An 18637-nucleotide genomic window follows, 5' to 3' on the forward strand; every position below is an offset into this window, starting at 1 on the left:
CATGGCATTGAGCCTCCCTTGATTTAAAGGGCCACTGCTACTTTACCTTTTAATGAATTAGCTTATTGAATATTCTCTTAGTGTCAGGGACTTTGATAATTATTTGAAAGTTTCCTTATCTTCAGAGTACTTACAGTCTGGGAAGAGTTTATCACTATCAATTTTTTCAGATATTTAAAAAATTTAATCCAACAGCCAGATGTGAGGTAAATTTTATGGCAACCTGCAGGCCTCTTTTCCTCCTCTAACCTAAGTAATCGTTTCTTCTTGGCTGACTCAGGACACCCAAGATGAATAAGGAATCTACCAGGAAAATAAATGTAGCCTAGTGCCTGGGAAAGGAGATAATCAATGAAAAAGTACTTCCTGAAGTATTAAGAGATCTATACGAATGAAGTGTTTTTAAATTCTATCAAGACATCTTTGAAAGAGCATGGCTCAAAAACATCATGGATGGAATTGGAGTTCTGCCACATAAATGAAGTTTGGTTCTTACACTCTCTTTTCTGTTCTCATACAGTGGTATTACTAAAATTGACTCTATTGATGTTTTATAAAAACAAATGCAATAATTACAACAAAAGAATAACATTTGGGAGAGTTTTTTTGTGGAGTTAGTTATGAACATTATAAAGTAATTTTTCCATCAATCCTATGTTTAAATATAATGAATGCAATGTTTTTGAAGTATTACGTGTTATAATTAGAAGTAATACTACAGATGAGTGGAGGATATGCTCCTCCAAAAAATTAGACTTCTGCTTTAAAAACAAAATCAGATACCCTAGAAACCAACCAAAAAGGAAATGTAAATTGCTGCTGTTAAAAATCAGAGCAATTTCAAAATCATGCGTGCTTTAGATATTTAGGAAGAATTTACATGTATCTATAATAATTTTAGTAGTATTTACACATTTAAATTTAAATACATATAATTTTAAAGATTATTGAATGTATTAATCAATAATTCTTAAACATGCAGGTGTATTAATTTCCTATTGCTGGTTTGAAAAATTATCACAAACTTCGTGCTTTAAAACAATACAAATTTATAATTATATAGTTCTATAAATCAGTATTCGGTCATGATCTTACTGAGCTAAAATCTAAATGTGAGTTTGATTTTAACTAAAGATCTAAGGGAGCTAAAATCTGTTTTCTTGCCTTTTCACTTCCTACAGGCCACCCTGTTTCCTTGGCTCATGGACCTTTTCCTTTATTTTCAAATCTATGGCCAAATCTTTCTCATGCTGCCTTCTCTCTGCTTTCTAATTCAAATTCCTTATTCCACGTCTAAGGACCCATCTGATTACATCGAGTTCACTTGTATGATCCAAGATAATCTTCCTACTTTAAGGTCAGCTAATTAGTAGCCTTAATTCTAGGTACAATTTTAATCGTCCTTTGTCAGGTAACCTAACAAAAGACTCCAGGAATTCAGACTACAGGGACTAGGATGTTAACATAACTGGGGTGGCATTATTCAGCCTATTGCAGTGAGTCACAATATTTTTGGAATTTGATAGAAAGCTACATAATTTCTACTCTGCGAAGGGGAACCACATATAGACACTTCTTTTACATGTAATTTTAGGAAGTTTACTTACTCACCTAACATTGATGTAGACCTTAGTTTAGATATGTACTTCTGGGACTATAGAAAGCAAAAATTGACTGTTATATAACGATGTAAACTTTCACATGAAGAAAATTATCTGGTATTTTCAGTTTTCATTCTTCTAGATTTTTCTTGTTGCTTTCATTTTTCATGTTGTGTGTTTTGTTTACTTGAATGTTTATGTGTATGTTTGTACATTTATGTGTTGGGTAGGGAGTGAGAAATTGTTAGTCTTGAAAGAAATTATACAAAAATATAGAATAGTATTACTTTTTTCCTGACTGAACTGAAATTCCGAAATATTTTCTACATACATTCTCAGCATTTACTCTACATGGAATGCCATTGATGGCAGTTTATAACCTTAAGTAAGGTTTGTGATTACAAAAAGTGTAAAAATACATTATCTTTATATGTGTACATATGACAGGAAGGTGGTGGTTGTAGCTAGTGACATGAACTATTTTTTTAATTTAAAAATTACATTTTTTGTCTACTGGAATAAAAATTAGCTGATATTGGGTCAACCCCGATGTAAAAACAAATACATAGCTTGAGAAACACAGTATCTCAAGGTTGTTCTTTTCCTGGATTGCCAGAATCACGAGCAGGATCATGAGTGGTATTTTGCCAGTGTAGACCACCTTTCATTTGGTAAGGAACACATCACAGCAACATTTAAGTACAGGGCCAGCTCTGTAGGCAAAGGGCAGTTACAGTTACACAGACATGCAAACCATCATGTACAGTATCAGTATGTTTTCGACCAAAGAGCCTATATATTTGAGGGAACATACTAGCACCACACTACAGGAAACCAAGAATACTTTAAAACAGAAAAGCCAACTCGTTAGGCAATCACAGAAAACATGTAAATAATTACAACTCTTTTGCTGAAAAAATTGGTGGCTCTTAAAAGAGCCTTTGAATTTGAGTATGAAAACGTTTTGTGCGTTTTAACTACTTGGAGCTGGTGTACTTAGTGACAGCCTTGGTACCCTCAGACACAGCGTGCTTGGCCAACTCTCCTGGTAGCAGCAGGCGCACGGCCGTCTGGATTTCCCGGGAAGTGATAGTCGAGCGCTTGTTGTAATGCGCCAAGCGAGACGCCTCGCCCGCGATGCGCTCAAAGATATCATTAACGAAGGAATTCATGATGCCCATGGCCTTAGACGAGATGCCGGTGTCAGGATGAACCTGCTTCAACACTTTGTATACGTACACAGAATAGCTCTCTTTTCGGCTTCGCTTGCGCTTCTTGCCATCCTTCTTCTGTGCTTTAGTCACAGCCTTCTTAGAACCCTTCTTGGGCGCAGGAGCGGATTTAGCTGGCTCAGGCATTATAGCTACAAAACTGTCTACCAATCAAAAAATGGCATGAGTCTTCCCTCTAACGCTGGTAATATTTGTAGGGCTCCTATGCAAAACTGGTGTTGAAAAACTTAGTTTTTGATTGGATAAATTGTCCCAGGCTGTACCGTGGTATGCAAATGAAGTGATTCTAAGTCCTCTTTGCGATTGGTTGCCTATTTAAAGCGGTTTAGCCAATGAAACAGCGGAATTTACAATTCTGCCTGCAAGTATAATTGCTTCTCATCTGCAAGGAAAATTCGTATCTGCATTTCTATTTTCTTCGTTGAACACCTTTGTTGGTATCTGAAAATGTCTGGACGTGGAAAACAAGGTGGAAAGGCCCGTGCTAAGGCTAAGACTCGCTCTTCTAGGGCTGGTCTTCAGTTCCCCGTGGGCCGAGTTCATCGTTTGCTGCGTAAAGGCAACTACTCCGAACGAGTGGGAGCCGGCGCGCCAGTGTATCTAGCAGCAGTACTGGAGTATCTAACCGCTGAGATCTTGGAGTTAGCGGGCAACGCAGCACGGGACAACAAAAAGACGCGTATCATCCCGCGCCACCTGCAGCTGGCTATCCGCAACGACGAGGAGCTCAACAAGCTGCTGGGCAAAGTCACCATCGCGCAGGGCGGAGTCCTGCCCAACATCCAGGCGGTGCTGCTGCCGAAAAAAACTGAGAGCCACCATAAAGCCAAGGGCAAATAAATTCAGAAAATAAGTGTCTCGGATCTTAACGGAGTCATTCTTAACCAAAGGCTCTTTTCAGAGCCACCCATGTATTCCTTAAAGGGGCTTGCATTTTCCCTACTTCAAGTTGCTAGTTTATAACAATTAGATGTCTACTAAAACAAACCTGAGGTTTACAGTCCAACTTAAGGTTGCCATAAATAAACAAGGAAGTGAAGCAAGACATGGGGAGAAAGCTTGCACTATAGGTAATTTAAATAAATTAGCAGCCGGCCCTTCGGACTGCAAAGCTATTAAAAGATGGTAGAAATACTGGTAAGCATAGCTCTTGACAAGTAAACATCCAAATCTAATAAAGCAGTAAGACCACACACTTTGTGTTATCTTCTCTGTGTCTTAATGGGACGCCTGCAGGCTATAAGGGTTTTTCGATTTGTGGGTTTTTTTGCTTTTCACAAGCCAATTCCGACTCTATTGAGCTGTCCTCGATCAATTTTAAGTAGGAATACAAAACTATTCCCTGAACTCAGATGGTTCTGTGGCAGAGCTTCTTAAGGTGTTTGGCGTCACTTTGAAAGGACACACAGCAACGTTTTGTACCGTTTATATATTTGGCTATTTTTTTAACACCATTTTACACAAGCTTCAGTTGAACTTTTAAAAGGTAAAAGGGCGCTTTTTCGTATTTTAATGTAACTGTGTTAATTTAGTTTAATATCAATTTTGAAACTGTTACTAAGAGCTAATAGTCATGGTGCATCTGGAACAAATCTATACTTTAAAAACATCTCCAAAAGTTTAAGTAGGCAAGTCAAGATAGTGTGGTGAAATCAGCTTTTCAGAACTTAAGAGGGGGCGGGAGTGGGGGAAGGCTTGGCCAATCACATCTAGCGCGCGCCTTTTCAAAAAGTTGATCAAAACCCAGTTTCAGGCTCCAAAATTTATATATACATGCAGCAAGTAAAATATATCATTTTAAGAACTAGATAATCTAAATATAAAGCAACATTTTAAATAAAAAGGATTTAAAAAGCGACACGCGAGTAAAGTTGAAACACCAGGAATTAAAAAGGAGGATCGAGGAAGATTTTGATATTTGATCTAAAAGCAGAGGAGGTTCCTGTGATCAGCGGGTGAACGTCGCCACCAATACCTTGGTTGCAAGCTGCAGAGGAACGACTGCTTTGTCCAATCAGAACAGGACTCTCTTTATATATACAGGTAGAAAAGTTAATATTTTCGTTTTTCCGTCAGCTATCTGGTTTCAAAAATTTGTGATGGCTCGTACTAAGCAGACAGCTCGCAAGTCCACCGGCGGTAAGGCGCCGCGCAAGCAGCTGGCCACCAAGGCGGCTCGCAAGAGTGCCCCGGCCACCGGCGGCGTGAAGAAGCCCCACCGCTATCGTCCCGGAACCGTGGCCCTGCGCGAGATCCGCCGCTACCAGAAGTCGACCGAGCTGTTGATCCGCAAATTGCCTTTTCAGCGCTTGGTGCGTGAGATCGCGCAGGACTTCAAGACCGACCTACGTTTCCAGAGCTCCGCGGTGATGGCGCTGCAGGAGGCCTGCGAGGCCTACTTGGTGGGGCTCTTTGAGGACACCAACCTGTGTGCTATCCATGCCAAGCGCGTCACCATCATGCCCAAGGATATCCAGCTCGCGCGCCGCATTCGTGGGGAGAGGGCGTAAATTGGTGAGCGTGTGCTAGCCTAACCCAGTGGCTCTTTTCAGAGCCAGCCACCTTTTCTATAAAAGATGCTGTGTACCGTGTTACTATCCATAAACTGGAAACCTGCTGCCCCGAGATGTAAGCATTCTCACCTCTTACCCAAGAGTTCACTGGATTGATTGGGTGGCTCTTTTAGGAGCCTTTAAGATGTCTGTATACAGAGGGGCAGCCTTCTTGGGCTTGGCCCTTTAGCTTTGGTTGTTTTGCGCTTGGAAGCTGTTGGAGTCTTGGCGACTTTCCACTGGTCTGCTTTCAACTTTTTCAGACTCTGGGCTACTTTTTTTGCCCCCGAGGCTGCTGTACGCTTCTCTGGGATCTGTTTAGTCCTCCAAGATATGACCGCTGAAGTCGCTTTCTTGGTTGTTTTGGCTGCCGCGGCAGCTATGTTGGGTTTGGCTGCTTTCTTGACCCGAATCTTGGTTTCCCCAGAGGCTGTCTTCTTGTTTAGCTTGAAAGAACCCGAGACGCCAGTGCCCTTGGTCTGCACGAGGGTGCCCTTTTTCACCAGGTTCTTAAGGCTCGGCTGTTCACGTCGTAGCCGCCAGCGTCTCCTTGAACTAGGGGAGACATGCCGCTGAGCTCCTTGGAGGCTTGCTAAGGCTTTGGGGATGAACTAGGACACCGGGGCCAGGACGCCTTGCACTTCGCTACACCTGTGGACTTGTAGACATCTCTCTTTACCGCTGTCTTTTCCGTGGGATAGAGAGCAGGAGTCAGGGCAGGTGCTACTTTGGACATGATCGTAGATTTGGATATCTATCAGTTAAAAAAAAAAAAGTCTCCTAGTTGAGCTGTTAGTCTGGGAGTGTGTGTGTGTGATCCTGTGTACGTCACATACTGTGACACTGCGCGTTGATTGGTTACCAGCTCAATCTTACAGCTTTGCAGCAACCTAGTTCAGCTATGCCTGAATTGTGTCTGTTACAATTCAGAAAAGCAAAATAATTAAAATTTCCCAAGGGGGAATCACACCAATTCTATACTACAATGAACTGGAACGGCTGAAGCTTTGAGACCTTTATATTTTCTTTCTCCAGTTTTTATCTCGTTGGCCTCAGCCTTTATCCAAAGCCCCTAACTCTGAGATTCACAGGTCAAAAATACAACTTCTTGATTTTCGTTTAAAATATAAATTCTTCCCTTTGTGCCTTCAATTGCTTGCTCTCTAATAATATTTTACATATTCCTGGCTTCTCATGAATTCAACAACTGCTTGAGTTTTAGTTTAGATTTATCCAGAAAATTTATTTTACATAAGGCTCTTTTTGGATTTCTCCACAAGAATAGCAGTGAGGGACACTTAGAACAGCTCTTTCTGATAAGGAGAATTAGTTTGGGCTGTAAAATTGTTATAATGGCTTATGTGAGTATTTGGAAGTGTAGTTAATTGGGGGGAATCAAGCAAGAGTTCAACATGTCTCTAGGAAAATGGGAAATGCAGTCAGTGATCAATGATCCTCCTGACATGGGGACTATTTGCAATAGCTGATCTCAGGGGAGATCCAGGAAAAGGCATAAAAGAAAGAGTTGGACTCCTTTATGGGTTCAAAAAAATTCTTGTACTTTTATTGGTGTTAATGAGGAGGAATCAATTATTAAAATGTTCATGAGTCTCTCAATATAGAGGTCTGTCATGCTTTGGGACATTGGGAACATAGACTTTGGCAAAATATTCAAGTACCAGGATCAAGGATTATATATATATACACACACACACTTCCCTTAAAAGAGGAAAATTAAAAAAAAAATGTTTTATATTCAGTACATTTGTTTATGCAAGGATATAGACTTATAGTGAACATAGTGCAATGCATGTTTAATGTTAAGAAAATAGAGTGATGAGATTAAGTGATTTAATTTGTTTTCTTTTTCATTCCTCAATGTCTTCAACATATGTTTGTTTTGAAGCATGCACAGGTCTATGTCTCACTAGTACTGTTACGGCAGGGCTGACCGAGAATATACCGAGAGACACACACAGAGATTTTGGCAATACAGGTTTTATGTGCCGGCCGGCAAGGCTCAGAGGGGAATTTACTCTCCCCAAATTCTGAGCACCAAAGAGCATTGCAGTCTTTTATACACTCTGCTTAAGGAGGAGGGGCAGGGCTATAACAGGGTTAACTTTAGTGAGGCAGGGTCCTAAGCTATTTTTACAGCCTGGTATACTAATTGCTACAGGCTACAGGTGATTTATGAGGGGAAAGGTCACAGGGCAGGAGAGGAGGAGGGGCATGGTCACAACAGGGTTAACTTTAGTGAGGCAGAGCCTTAAGCTACTTTACAGCCTGGTACACTAATTGCTACAGGTGATGTATGAGGGCAAAGTCGCAGGTGAGGAGGGGGCCCAGGCAAGGATCACAAGGAAAAAAAAGCTCGGTAGTGGAATTTCTAGAATTCCACTTTAGAGGAATTTTCCAATCTTCCACTTCAGTACTATGAAGAAGAGAAATGCTGGGGACAGAGCAAATACCATGAGATGTGAAGGTTTCACACTACTTGATCCCATCAAAATTAACAAATGACTTATTACTTTATGTAGCACATCAAACTTGGACATGAAGAAAGTAACAAATTTTAAATTAATAAAAATTAAAGACATAATTAAAATAGTTGAGATGAGAAACCAGCTAAATATAAATCATATTTACTTTGTGTATTTACTTTTTTTGCAGCTCATGTGTTCCTAATGTTAAAATGGTTTTGACCTGTTATAGTTGATTATATACAGCACCAACAAAGGAAGAGCTTTTACTTATAACTGGAGGAATTCTCCAAGGTACTGTCCTATTTACTTTCATGAATTCATGATTTACTTTCATGTAGATAACACTGAACTCTCTCCCTTTAGGCCAGTCCTCTTGCCTAAGCAGCAAGCATCCATTTCTGGGTAATTGTTGGATACCTGCTTTATCTTTTGCCTATACCAGACTCTCAACATATCCAACCTCATCTAGGAGGTAAATTTTTGATTGATATTCCTATAAATTCTATTAATAACAACACGATTCTTTTATTAACTGGAACTTCCATTTTTCCCTTGGCACTAATATCAGTCTGTCACCAAGTCTGGTGAATTCTTCCTAAATTCATCTTTCCTCTTTTATTTCCCCATCCTGGTTGTTCTGACTCTTCTATTTCTTGTTTGGGCTGGCTATTTTTACAACCTCTCATCCCTCTGTGCTGTAATTCATCCTCTTCATTGCTCAGAGTGAAATATTCTTCAAATGAACTTCAATTTTATATGCCCCATTTTCCTATAGCTTTAGAATTTAAAAATAAGCTCTTTGGTATGGTATGCAAAGTATTTTATACGGCCTTAAGTCATCATTCTGGCAGTGTGGTTTAGTATAACAAGCATGGAATTTGTAAACACTATGAATTGTATTTGAGTCTGGGTTTGCCCCTTACAAGCTACATGATCTTGGGCAAATTATGTAACCTTTTCCAGTATCTTTTTCAAGTTTATTTTCTTTCCCTTTTTTCTCTCCCCTACCCTATTTTAAAGCCAAAGCATACTTCAAGCTAATCTAATGGCATACTTTGAAATGTTTACATATGTCATTTCCATCTCTCAAATTGGATGCGATCTCTTACTCTTTTGAATTCCTACATCAATTTCTTTAAGGGACATTGTGATACATTTTATATTAAACTGCACACTTTTCCACTTTGAAATCTTTCTAGTAGTAGATTGTAAAGAACTAAAATTATAATGTTGGTCTTACAAATACGGCATACAGTCAGATAAAAGAACTTACACAAATACATACAGGGATTTTGTGTGGAACCAGAACAGAACTCGAGTGTCCTTAACTTCCTTCCATTGCTTTATTCTGCCATCATGGCTACTGCCCAAATGCGTGCTTTCTACACCTGTATGCCCTGTGCAGTACTGTTGACATAGTAGTGCTTATTCCTGTTCATCATTTTAAATTGAGTGAGAGCCACACCTGACTGGTTGGGGCCTTATATACTGTTAAAGATGCAGAGAAATTATAAAATAAATAGCTTGTTCTAATTTCTACCACTGACCTCTGAGTAATCCATACTATTCCTCTCCTTCTAAGGAACATTTTAATACTAATATTAATCTAGACAGAGAATTCATGTTTAGCAATCATATTTCTATTTAATATAAAATAAAGGAACGTAAAATCGCCATGGGGCTTTTGGTCCCTTCATATGTTGGAGAAAGAAAACAATTCTGGAAGCAAAATAACCCTTCTGTACCAATATAAAAGAGGGAGAAAGAACATGATTTATTATTGAGTAAACATTAATAGATTTACATACATGTAAGGTAGCACAAAAGTGACAAAAAAATTAGGACAAATCTCACATGTTTTATACAGCAAAGCAGAAAAAAGAACAATAACTTCTTCTATCTCCTTGAGATACAGAGTGTATAACTTGTGATAATCTCCTGAGAGACTTCTAAATGAATTCCGTAGGTACATTTAATCATATGCAAAGGTTATTTGGCCCATGACATTCGAGATATTGGTACATTGTTAAAATTGGAAACTGGGCTTAATCCTTAGAAAGATTTATCTCTATTCTTAAAGGTAGAATAAAAATTTACACTTACTATTTTTGTTACAGCAAGCGTTACAGCGAGTGGTCCTGAGGACATACCGAGCAGCACACAGAGAGTCGGAGAATCAGTTTATTCGCCGGCGGACCCCAAGGGGTCTCGCCACCAAATTCTGAGCCCTGTCTACCCGATTTTTCCCACTTTTATGAAATTGGGGTGGTCCGAAGGGTGGGGTATCAGGTGGCTAATGCCCGCCAGGTAATATGTTAGTTGATGTGTCAAGTAATAGGTTAGTTGATGTGTCAGGTAATAGATTAATATTATGTTGATGCACCAGGTAATAGGGTAGTTGATGCACCAGGTAATAGGTTTAGTGTTATGCTGATGTGCCGGGTAGTAGATTAGTTGGTGGGACAGGTAATAGGTTAGTGTTATGCTGATGCGGGTCTTCCGTGAGGAGTGGGGGTCTCAGGTGGCTGATGCGCCAAGTAACAGATGGGGGTTTTTCTTATCGTTTTTCCAAGAAAACTCTGTAAGAATAGGAGAGAGGAAATTACCTTTTTACACTATATAAATTAAGAGAATTACTACCATTTACCCTTACACATCCCCACCAGATTATTGTTACTAGTATATGATTTTCATCCCAACATTCATGGGATTCCTTACTCTGCAATCTGTTTCTGTGTACCATAAACTCATGGAACAGCTGTGATGAACTTAGTTCTCCTCACAGGTCATTGTGGAGTAATAGCCAAATGATCCAACCAAAGCACTTGGAACTCCTCAAGGGTATTATTGATCAAATAAGTCTTTAAGTATTTATTATTTGGAGGAGTTCTCAAGACCAAGTTTTAGCAAATTAGGATAGCCTCTTAGGCTCATCACTTCGGAGGGGTGAATTTAAGGAGAGGAATTGAGAACAGCCAGAATACTACAACATACCATAATAATTAATGTTTACTGATTGCTCATGAACAATCTAGATATTATTCTAAGAATTTTGCATGGATTATATGTATTAATTGTAACAAATACTGTATACATTAGACTTTCTTATACATTTAAAACAAGGAAATTGAGTATAGGCTGCCTAAGACGACACAGCTAGTATATGGAACAGTCTGTTTCCATGGTTTGGTTGGATGCTGTGAGGCCAGCCGGTTGGGGTAATAGAATGCGGTGAAAGACAATAGTGCTAACTATAAGCTGTCCATGATTAAGGACACAGTCAAGCTATAAACTTCCAATTCACAGCACAACAAGGTTCTCATTGCTTTGGGATATACATATTCATAAGTCTTCAATGCATCCCTCAGTGATTTTAACCTGACTTAACCTCTAAATGTGTAAACTTCATGTATCTTTAGTTCCTTCAATAGGACTATCTAGCCTCCGTGCCAAAAAGCCCTGATTAGTTAACTAGAGAGCCATAAGTCAATAAAAATAATCTTAGAAACTCAAACAATAAATATATGAATTACTTAAAATCATATTGAAAGTATATTATAAGGGACAACAGGATGTACTTATTATCTCATATCCTGGGAAATGTGAGGGACAAGAGGCAGGCTTCTTTGTGGAGAGTGTATGATCTGCTGACCTAGCTAATGGCTGTGAGTTTTCTATGTATATACACGCACAAGTATATCCCTAAGTAGGAGCATTTGTTAAGTCCCAACCAAGGCTCTGCTGTTGCCTCAGGCCCCTCCTGGTTTCCTCCAGTGTCTGAGCAAAGAATGGCGCAGAAGGGCGGGAACTGACTGTGTTTCCGCCCCTGCCCTTGAGGTTTTCAAACAGGTCCGTTATGTTACTATAAAAGTGCTGTGTGGGTTTGCCAGAGGAATTGTGTTGGAAGCTTTGCGTTGTAGCTGTTACAATGTCTGGGCGTGGTAAGGGTGGTAAGGGCCTGGGCAAAGGGGGTGCTAAGCGTCACCGCAAGGTGTTGCGGGACAACATCCAGGGCATTACAAAACCCGCTATCCGGCGTCTTGCTCGTCGCGGCGGAGTAAAACGTATTTCTGGTCTTATCTACGAAGAGACTCGCGGGGTGTTGAAGGTGTTTTTGGAGAACGTAATCCGCGATGCTGTCACTTACACGGAGCATGCTAAGCGCAAGACTGTTACAGCTATGGATGTGGTATATGCGCTGAAGCGTCAGGGACGCACCCTTTACGGCTTTGGCGGCTAATCCTTAAATCCGGTTACTTCTACAAATAAAACGGCCCTTTTCAGGGCCACCTATCTGTTCATTTGAAGGAGTTAGTAGCCATTTTGTGACTATTGCTTTTTTGCGTGTGTTTAGTAACGTATGTACATTCCTTGTGATTTTTTTCACAATTTGCTAATTCTTGTTTAATACGCTTTCAACTAATTAAGAGCAAATTAGTTTGTACTTGGTATGTGTTTTGTGTGCCATAGTAATAAATATGACGTTTTAGAACGGTCAACTACAGGTAACACTCCAAACAGCCGGATAAGCAAGGCAGTGGAGGTGGAGGGCAGCACAGAAAGCAGGTGGCAAAGGCTAGTGCTGCTGCAAACAATAGGGGAGAAGCCGAGTTGGTGTCTAGCGCCACGGGGGCACTGTTCTATGTTGAAGACAAAATGGCATGTCTTCATGGAGCTCACGTGAGAGTGGGAGTGACGGTTGTGGGGACTAGCAAAGATAAAAAGTTTGTATGTTGAACGCAGTAAGGCCTGTGGGAGAAACAACGGAAGTATGTAGGATTCTCGAAGTTTTAAGAGTGCGATGTTGGAACAGGCCAACTTGTTTGGCTCTGTTTCCTTGAGGTGTCCTCCCGTCTATTCAGTGCTACTGGTTTATCTCTTTGAATCCAAAAAAAACTTTTATTAATGTACCCGTGGTCAGTATAAATATATAGTTATGCTTACTGAGTCCTTTATGTTGGTTCTCTATCTTGAATAATGTTAGACTTTATTACAAGCCTATTTTACCTTAAATTATAGATGACGGTACTGTGGTTACATGCCACATATCATGACAAAAAGTGCTGGAATGGGCCTTTCTGGTTCAGATCGTCATGATTCAAATCCCACCTTCTTTCCTCCTACACTTCAGGAAATGAGACAAAATTGAGTCAGCAGTGTTCCAGTGAGTTACTCCATTCCTTGTTCTTAACCACTGTAGACTTTCTGCAATCTCTTAAACCTGTCAGTATGCCATTGTATTATTTGATGTCCTCACAATCACTTTTAATTTGTGAAGAACATTGTGTAGACTGGTGTTTTTCCAATAAAATTTGTTTACTTTCTTATAATAAAGGCATAGCTGGACAGGTGGCTGTCTAACCAGAGGCAACGTTTCCTGGCCTTTCTGGTAGCAGATGTGAGCATGTGGCTGTTTTTTCCAAATGTCAGTAGAAGTTAACAAAAGTTATTCCCAGTTCTGGGCTTTAAAACTTTTCATGTTGCCCTATTCTCTCTTCTCATGAATTATAATGGTGCTGATATTTTGACCCAGTAGAGAACATCAGGCTCTAGGAGATGACAGGACACTGACCTGGAAGGAATGAGGGTTCCTGATTGATCGCAAGAAGCAGACTTGGTCCACAGACCTGGACAAGTCATGATGGATCTGTTTCATGAGACAAAAATATTAATAACTGTCTTTAAGCTCTTTTATTGTTAAGTCTCTTTGTTATAGCAGCTTAACTTTACCTTACAAAATACAGAATTTTTTAAAAAACTTATTTGGCATTGAGGAATTGTCTTCTATTGATCTGAAAGCTTGAAAAGCTGATGCCAAATGAGCCTCTTGTATCTCTTCCATTATGTTCCATTATAGACAGAAAACACAGTGAGGCTCATTATGTTTTAGAGACCAATGGGTGGACTATCCATATGTTTTAAGCAGTTGTAATCTGGATATTTTAATGTACTGTGTCCCTTTAGGTGAGTAGTTCTTAACAGTATATGGAACAAAAACTCCTTTGAGAATCTGTTGAAAAAATAGACATATGGACATAGAAATTTTACGGGGCACATTTATCCTCTGAGGCTCAAGTAAATCCCAGGGTTCCATGGATTTCTGCCAACAATTAGAGGTCCAGGATTTCAGAGCCTGAGATCTAGATACCCAAAATTTAACAATAGAGAGAAATAGGCAGACATAATACTAAAGAAAAAAAAAAAACATTGAACAGGTTTGGAGTTTATTTTGCCATTTATATACTGAGTGCAATAGGCCTATATATTCTTAAGAAGTTAGGTCAGGTTTTAACATTTTATAACTCAGAATGCAAGGTAGCTTATTCTGAAAATTTTTGATTCAGAGGCCTCAAGGCCCAAACTGACTGAATTTCACAAGATTTAGTGGTGAATAAAAACTGGGGAGTTTATTTTCTGCTTGATTAAGGAAGAAGTCCATGAATTTTATCTTGAGACCCTTTGAACATGTCTTTTTTTTTTTTTTTTTTTGAGACAGAGTCTTACTCTGTTGCCCGGGCTAGAGTGCCCTGGCGTCAGCCTAGCTCACAGCAACCTCAAACCCCTGGGCTCAAGCAATCCTTCTGCCTCAGCCTCCCGAGTAGCTGGGACTACAGGCAATGTGCCACCATGCCCGGCTAATTTTTTATATATATATATTTAGTTGTCCAGGTAATTTCTTTCTATTTTTTTAGTAGATACAGGGTCTTGCTCTTGCTCGGGCTGGTTTGGAACTCCTGAGCTCAAACAATCTGCCCACCTGGGCTTCCCATAGTGCTAGGATTACAGGTGTGAGCCACCACGTCTGGCCTGAACATGTCTTTTTTTTTGGCATCTTAGTAAATATGTTTAATAAGGCCTGAATATTTAGTAGTCTACACCAGTAAGCAAATCATATGTTAAGTTTATAAGAAACATTCCCAATACCCCTCTTGAGGTTTTGGGAAACCTGTACAGAAAGATGATTATTTGGAATGCATTTTTGGTCAAGTTACTTTTTTTTTTTTTGAGACAGAGTCTCACTCTGTTGCCCGGGCTAGAGTGCCGTGGCGTCAGCCTAGCTCACAGCAACCTCAGACTTCTGGGCTCAAGCGATCCTTCTGCCTCAGCCTCCCGAGTAGCTGGGACTACAGGCATGCACCACCATGCCCGGCTAATTTTTTCTATGTATTTTTAGTTGTCCGATTAATTTCTTTCTATTTTTAGTAGAGACGGGGTCTCGCTCTTGCTCAGGCTGGTTTCGAACTCCTGAGCTCAAACAATCCGCCCGCCTCAGCCTCCTAGAGTGCTAGGATTACAGGCGTGAGCCACCGCGCCGGGCCTGGTCAAGTTACTTGACCTCTCCGTGCCTCTGTTTCCTCATTCGTAGATTATAGTATTACTTAGCTTATAAGGTTTTGAAGCAAAGTTAAATATTTGCTAAGCATTTTGACCAGTTCATGGCCCATGGTAAACACTCTATGTTTTGACTGTTGTCATTACTGCTATTACTATTATTCTTATTTCTCATGACATTAGGGAGGCCTAAAGAAAAAGAAAGTGGCATTTGAACCATGAAGATATGTACTTGAAGTTCCTGTTCTGCCATTTTCTAGCTATGTGGTCTGTAGCAAGTTATTAAATACTCTTCCTTTATCTGTAATGTGGGAGAAATTTTATATTTTTGTTAGGACTGAGACAATGTATGATAAATAATATGAACATATTATGTATTCAACAAATATAAGCTTGTATGTATTCTGAAACTGTGGCGAGTGTGTTAATTAAAATTCTTCTAGATGCCAATATCAAAAACCAATCTCAGGTAACAAAATAAAAACAAAAACAACTCTTTTGAAAGGCTGCTGGCTACACTTAAGGCATTGCTGAACATTCCTGTGAAGAGAAAGGCTTGTCTTTCTCTTTCCTTTCCCAATTTCTGGGAAAGTGAATCTTATTGATCCAGCTGGGTAGATGCCTGCATCAATCAGATATGATAGCCAAAGAAAGAGCTAATAGTACATATAATGTGATTAGTTGAGGCTTGGCCCTAAATGAAGCTTTTCCCAGGGAAGAGGGAATCAGAAGCTGTCCCAGATAGTGGCTAGGTTGCCCTTCAGCACCCATAACCCACCTTCCCAGTGATCTGTATTTATCATATCCAAAACTTATGTTTGTTCTCATCCAACTATACATCACACCAGCTTGGCCACATCCTCATTCTTTAAATAATGTATTCTTTAGACCTAGGGTCCCCAACCTATGGTGAGTTGTATAATTATTTTATTATATGTTACAGTATAATAATAATAGAAATAAAGTGTACAATAAATGTAATGCACTTGAATCATCCCGAAACCATGCCCCACCCCAGTCCGTGGGGAAATTGTCTTCCATGAAAATGGTCCCTGCTGCCAAAATGCTGCTGCTTTAGACTTCTGCTGATTTTCTTCTAAGCTCACTTACCAGAATTTTTTTTTTCTTTTTTGAGACAGAATCTCTGTCTGTTGCCTGGGCTACAGTGCCATGGCATCAGCCTAGCTCACAGCAACCTCAAACTCCTGGGTTTAAGTGATCCTCCTGCCTCAGCCTCCCAAGTAGCTGGGACTACCGGTGCAGGCCACTATGCCCGGCTAATTTTTTCTATTTTTGGTAGAGACGGGGGTCTTGCTCTTGCTCAGGCTGGTCTCGAAGCAATCCTCCAACCTCGGCCTCCCAGAGTGCTAGGATTGCATGTGTGAACCACCTTGCCTAGCCTCACTTACCACAATTTAGGATATTTTGCTACCTCTTTTCTCTGAAGTTTGGAGTGCTTATGGGATAAACTCACTGCTTTGGTTTCTCTTTGTGGATAATCTGCAATCCCATTCTAGGCTGGCAACATTAAAATTTCTATTCCAAAATTTTTATAATTTCTATGCCCAGTCCAGATGTTGCCTCTGAATTCCAGACTCACATATACAACTACTCAAGGACATCTCCAATGGAAATGAATGCTTAAGGTATTTTAAAAATAGTTACATCCTATTCTCCCAAATCTCATCTTTTTCTACAATTTTTGATCATCCATCCAAGAACTTTAACAGCACTATAGGGCAGTGGGCAATCATACAATCTCTAGAGGCATACTGCCTTGGGTCTAATCCACCACCATATCTTGTACATGTTCTAGTCAGTCAAAGGGTGAGAATAGTTGATCCAGATAATAAACATGTTGAGTAGATGAAGTGAGTTAACCATTGCAAAGAGCTTGGCATATTTTCTGAAACATATAAAGGGCTCAGTAAATGTTAGCTACTTTTTTCTCACCCATCCAGCAATAAACCTAATCCATCAATAAACTCTTTTGGCTTTCTCCTCCTAAATCTAACTCTAATAATTTTATCAGGATTATTGCAATTAGCCATTTTCCCCCTACTTCATTCTGCTTTTAGTTGCATAAAGTTTATTTTCCACATAGTAGCCAAACTGTTTAAAATCTTGGTAGTTTACTAAGACAAAATAAAAATATGAGTGCCTTCCTTTGGTATACAAAGTCGAACATGTTCAGGCACCTATTTAATCCAACCTTATAACTTAACATTTTACCTCTGATCACTAATCTCCCAGCACACAGGCCTTCTATTTTTTGAGTGTAGAATCTCCCTGCCTTAGAGTTTTTTTGTATCAACAGTTCTCATGGCCTGGAACTTTTAATCCCTGGACCATTGATTTCCTTATTTAAATCATTACTTAGTCATTATCATGACATCTGGTTATATTTTATTTTTTCACAGCACTCAGAACTTCTCTCTATTTGAAATTACCTTGCTGAGTTGTCAACTTGTTTGTTGTCTCTCTTCTCCCACTAGGTTATCAGCCCAAGGAGAGCAGACTCTTGTCTGCCTTGTTTACTGTGGCATCTCAATGCCTGGCACAGAAGGCATATAATTAATATTTCATGAAATATTGAATGGAATCCCTTCAACTGCTCTCTGATTTGTTTCTTGCAGCCACAGCTCCATTACTGCTGCCATCTCTATGTCTTGCATCTTTATACCCTTTATCACTATGATTTCCCTCCGATCCATCCAGCTTCCTTCCACCAGAGGCATCGTCCTATAACCAGAGATGATTATGTAATTCCCTGCTCTCTATAACTTTTTATCATCTGGAAAATAGATCTAAACGTCATAGTTTGACATCCAGACCCTTCACAAGCCTATATTATAACCACATCTTGACCAGAAGGAGAGCTCCACATAGGTAAGGACCTTGGTTAGCTTGTTCATCTCTACAGCAGATGTTCTCATAGTCCCAATCAGCATCTGTATGTCCTGGGAACTTTTTAGAAAGGCAAGTTCCTAGGTCCCACACAAGAGCTAATGAAACAGAAACTTTGGGATGTGGACCAGCAAACTGTCCTTTAACAAGCCCTCCAGGTGATTCTGATTCACACTCAAGTTTGAGAACCACTGTTCTTTATCATCAGTACTTAATTCACTGCTTGGCACCTGAATATGAATGAGCGGCTATCCACTTTGAACATACTGGATTTTCCTTCTGTCTGCCCGGAGGGTCCGTATATCAGGCAGTGCAAGTGCCACCCTAAAAGCCATTTTCCCTACTTCCTTATTAACACAACTTTGATTTTGTTCAGGTATTTCCTTGCTCCCCTGCCTTGGGCTCCAGGGAAAGCAGAGTTCCTCCCAGCCTTAGAAATCTGATTGTAATTCGACTTCACCTATCCCATGTCCCTTACTAATGATTGGCTTGGGACTAAGTATAGTGTCAGTTCTTTGAAGCTAGGG

At 39.9% G+C, this 18637-nt stretch overlaps 4 protein-coding genes across 4 annotated transcripts in view; 3 read left to right on the top strand and 1 right to left on the bottom strand.

Moving 5' to 3' along the window:
* Positions 1-2578: 2578 nt before the first annotated feature.
* LOC105805691 (histone H2B type 1) lies at positions 2579-2959 on the bottom strand. The gene has a single exon (XM_012638624.1). It carries the CDS (start codon positions 2957-2959, stop codon positions 2579-2581), a length of 381 nt encoding a protein of 126 aa, XP_012494078.1.
* A 309-nt stretch (positions 2960-3268) lies between these two features.
* On the top strand, positions 3269-3673 carry LOC105805702 (histone H2A type 1-D). Its single transcript, XM_012638637.1, has one exon. It carries the CDS (start codon positions 3281-3283, stop codon positions 3671-3673), a length of 393 nt encoding a protein of 130 aa, XP_012494091.1. The 5' UTR covers positions 3269-3280.
* A 1259-nt stretch (positions 3674-4932) lies between these two features.
* On the top strand, positions 4933-5388 carry LOC105805675 (histone H3.1). The gene has a single exon (XM_012638604.1). The coding sequence runs from the start codon at positions 4933-4935 to the stop codon at positions 5341-5343; it is 411 nt and encodes a 136-aa protein (XP_012494058.1). The 3' UTR covers positions 5344-5388.
* Positions 5389-11799: 6411 nt separating this feature from the next.
* The window catches only part of LOC105805634, a 153690-nt gene continuing 146852 nt past the window's right edge, over positions 11800-18637 (top strand). Inside the window, exon 1 of the mRNA XM_012638562.1 lies at positions 11800-12085. Within this exon, the coding sequence (XP_012494016.1) occupies positions 11800-12085 (286 nt within the window). The remainder of the gene's footprint in view (positions 12086-18637) is intronic.

Source organism: Propithecus coquereli, unplaced genomic scaffold, assembly GCF_000956105.1.
Source record: "Propithecus coquereli isolate 6110/MARCELLA unplaced genomic scaffold, Pcoq_1.0 Scaffold131, whole genome shotgun sequence".
Lineage (NCBI taxonomy): Eukaryota > Metazoa > Chordata > Mammalia > Primates > Indriidae > Propithecus > Propithecus coquereli.

Coding starts and splice junctions, on each gene's coding strand:
- LOC105805691 (XM_012638624.1), bottom strand. CDS start 2,959: ATGCCTGAGCCAGCTAAATCCGCTCCTGCGCCCAAGAAGGGTTCTAAG.
- LOC105805702 (XM_012638637.1), top strand. CDS start 3,281: ATGTCTGGACGTGGAAAACAAGGTGGAAAGGCCCGTGCTAAGGCTAAG.
- LOC105805675 (XM_012638604.1), top strand. CDS start 4,933: ATGGCTCGTACTAAGCAGACAGCTCGCAAGTCCACCGGCGGTAAGGCG.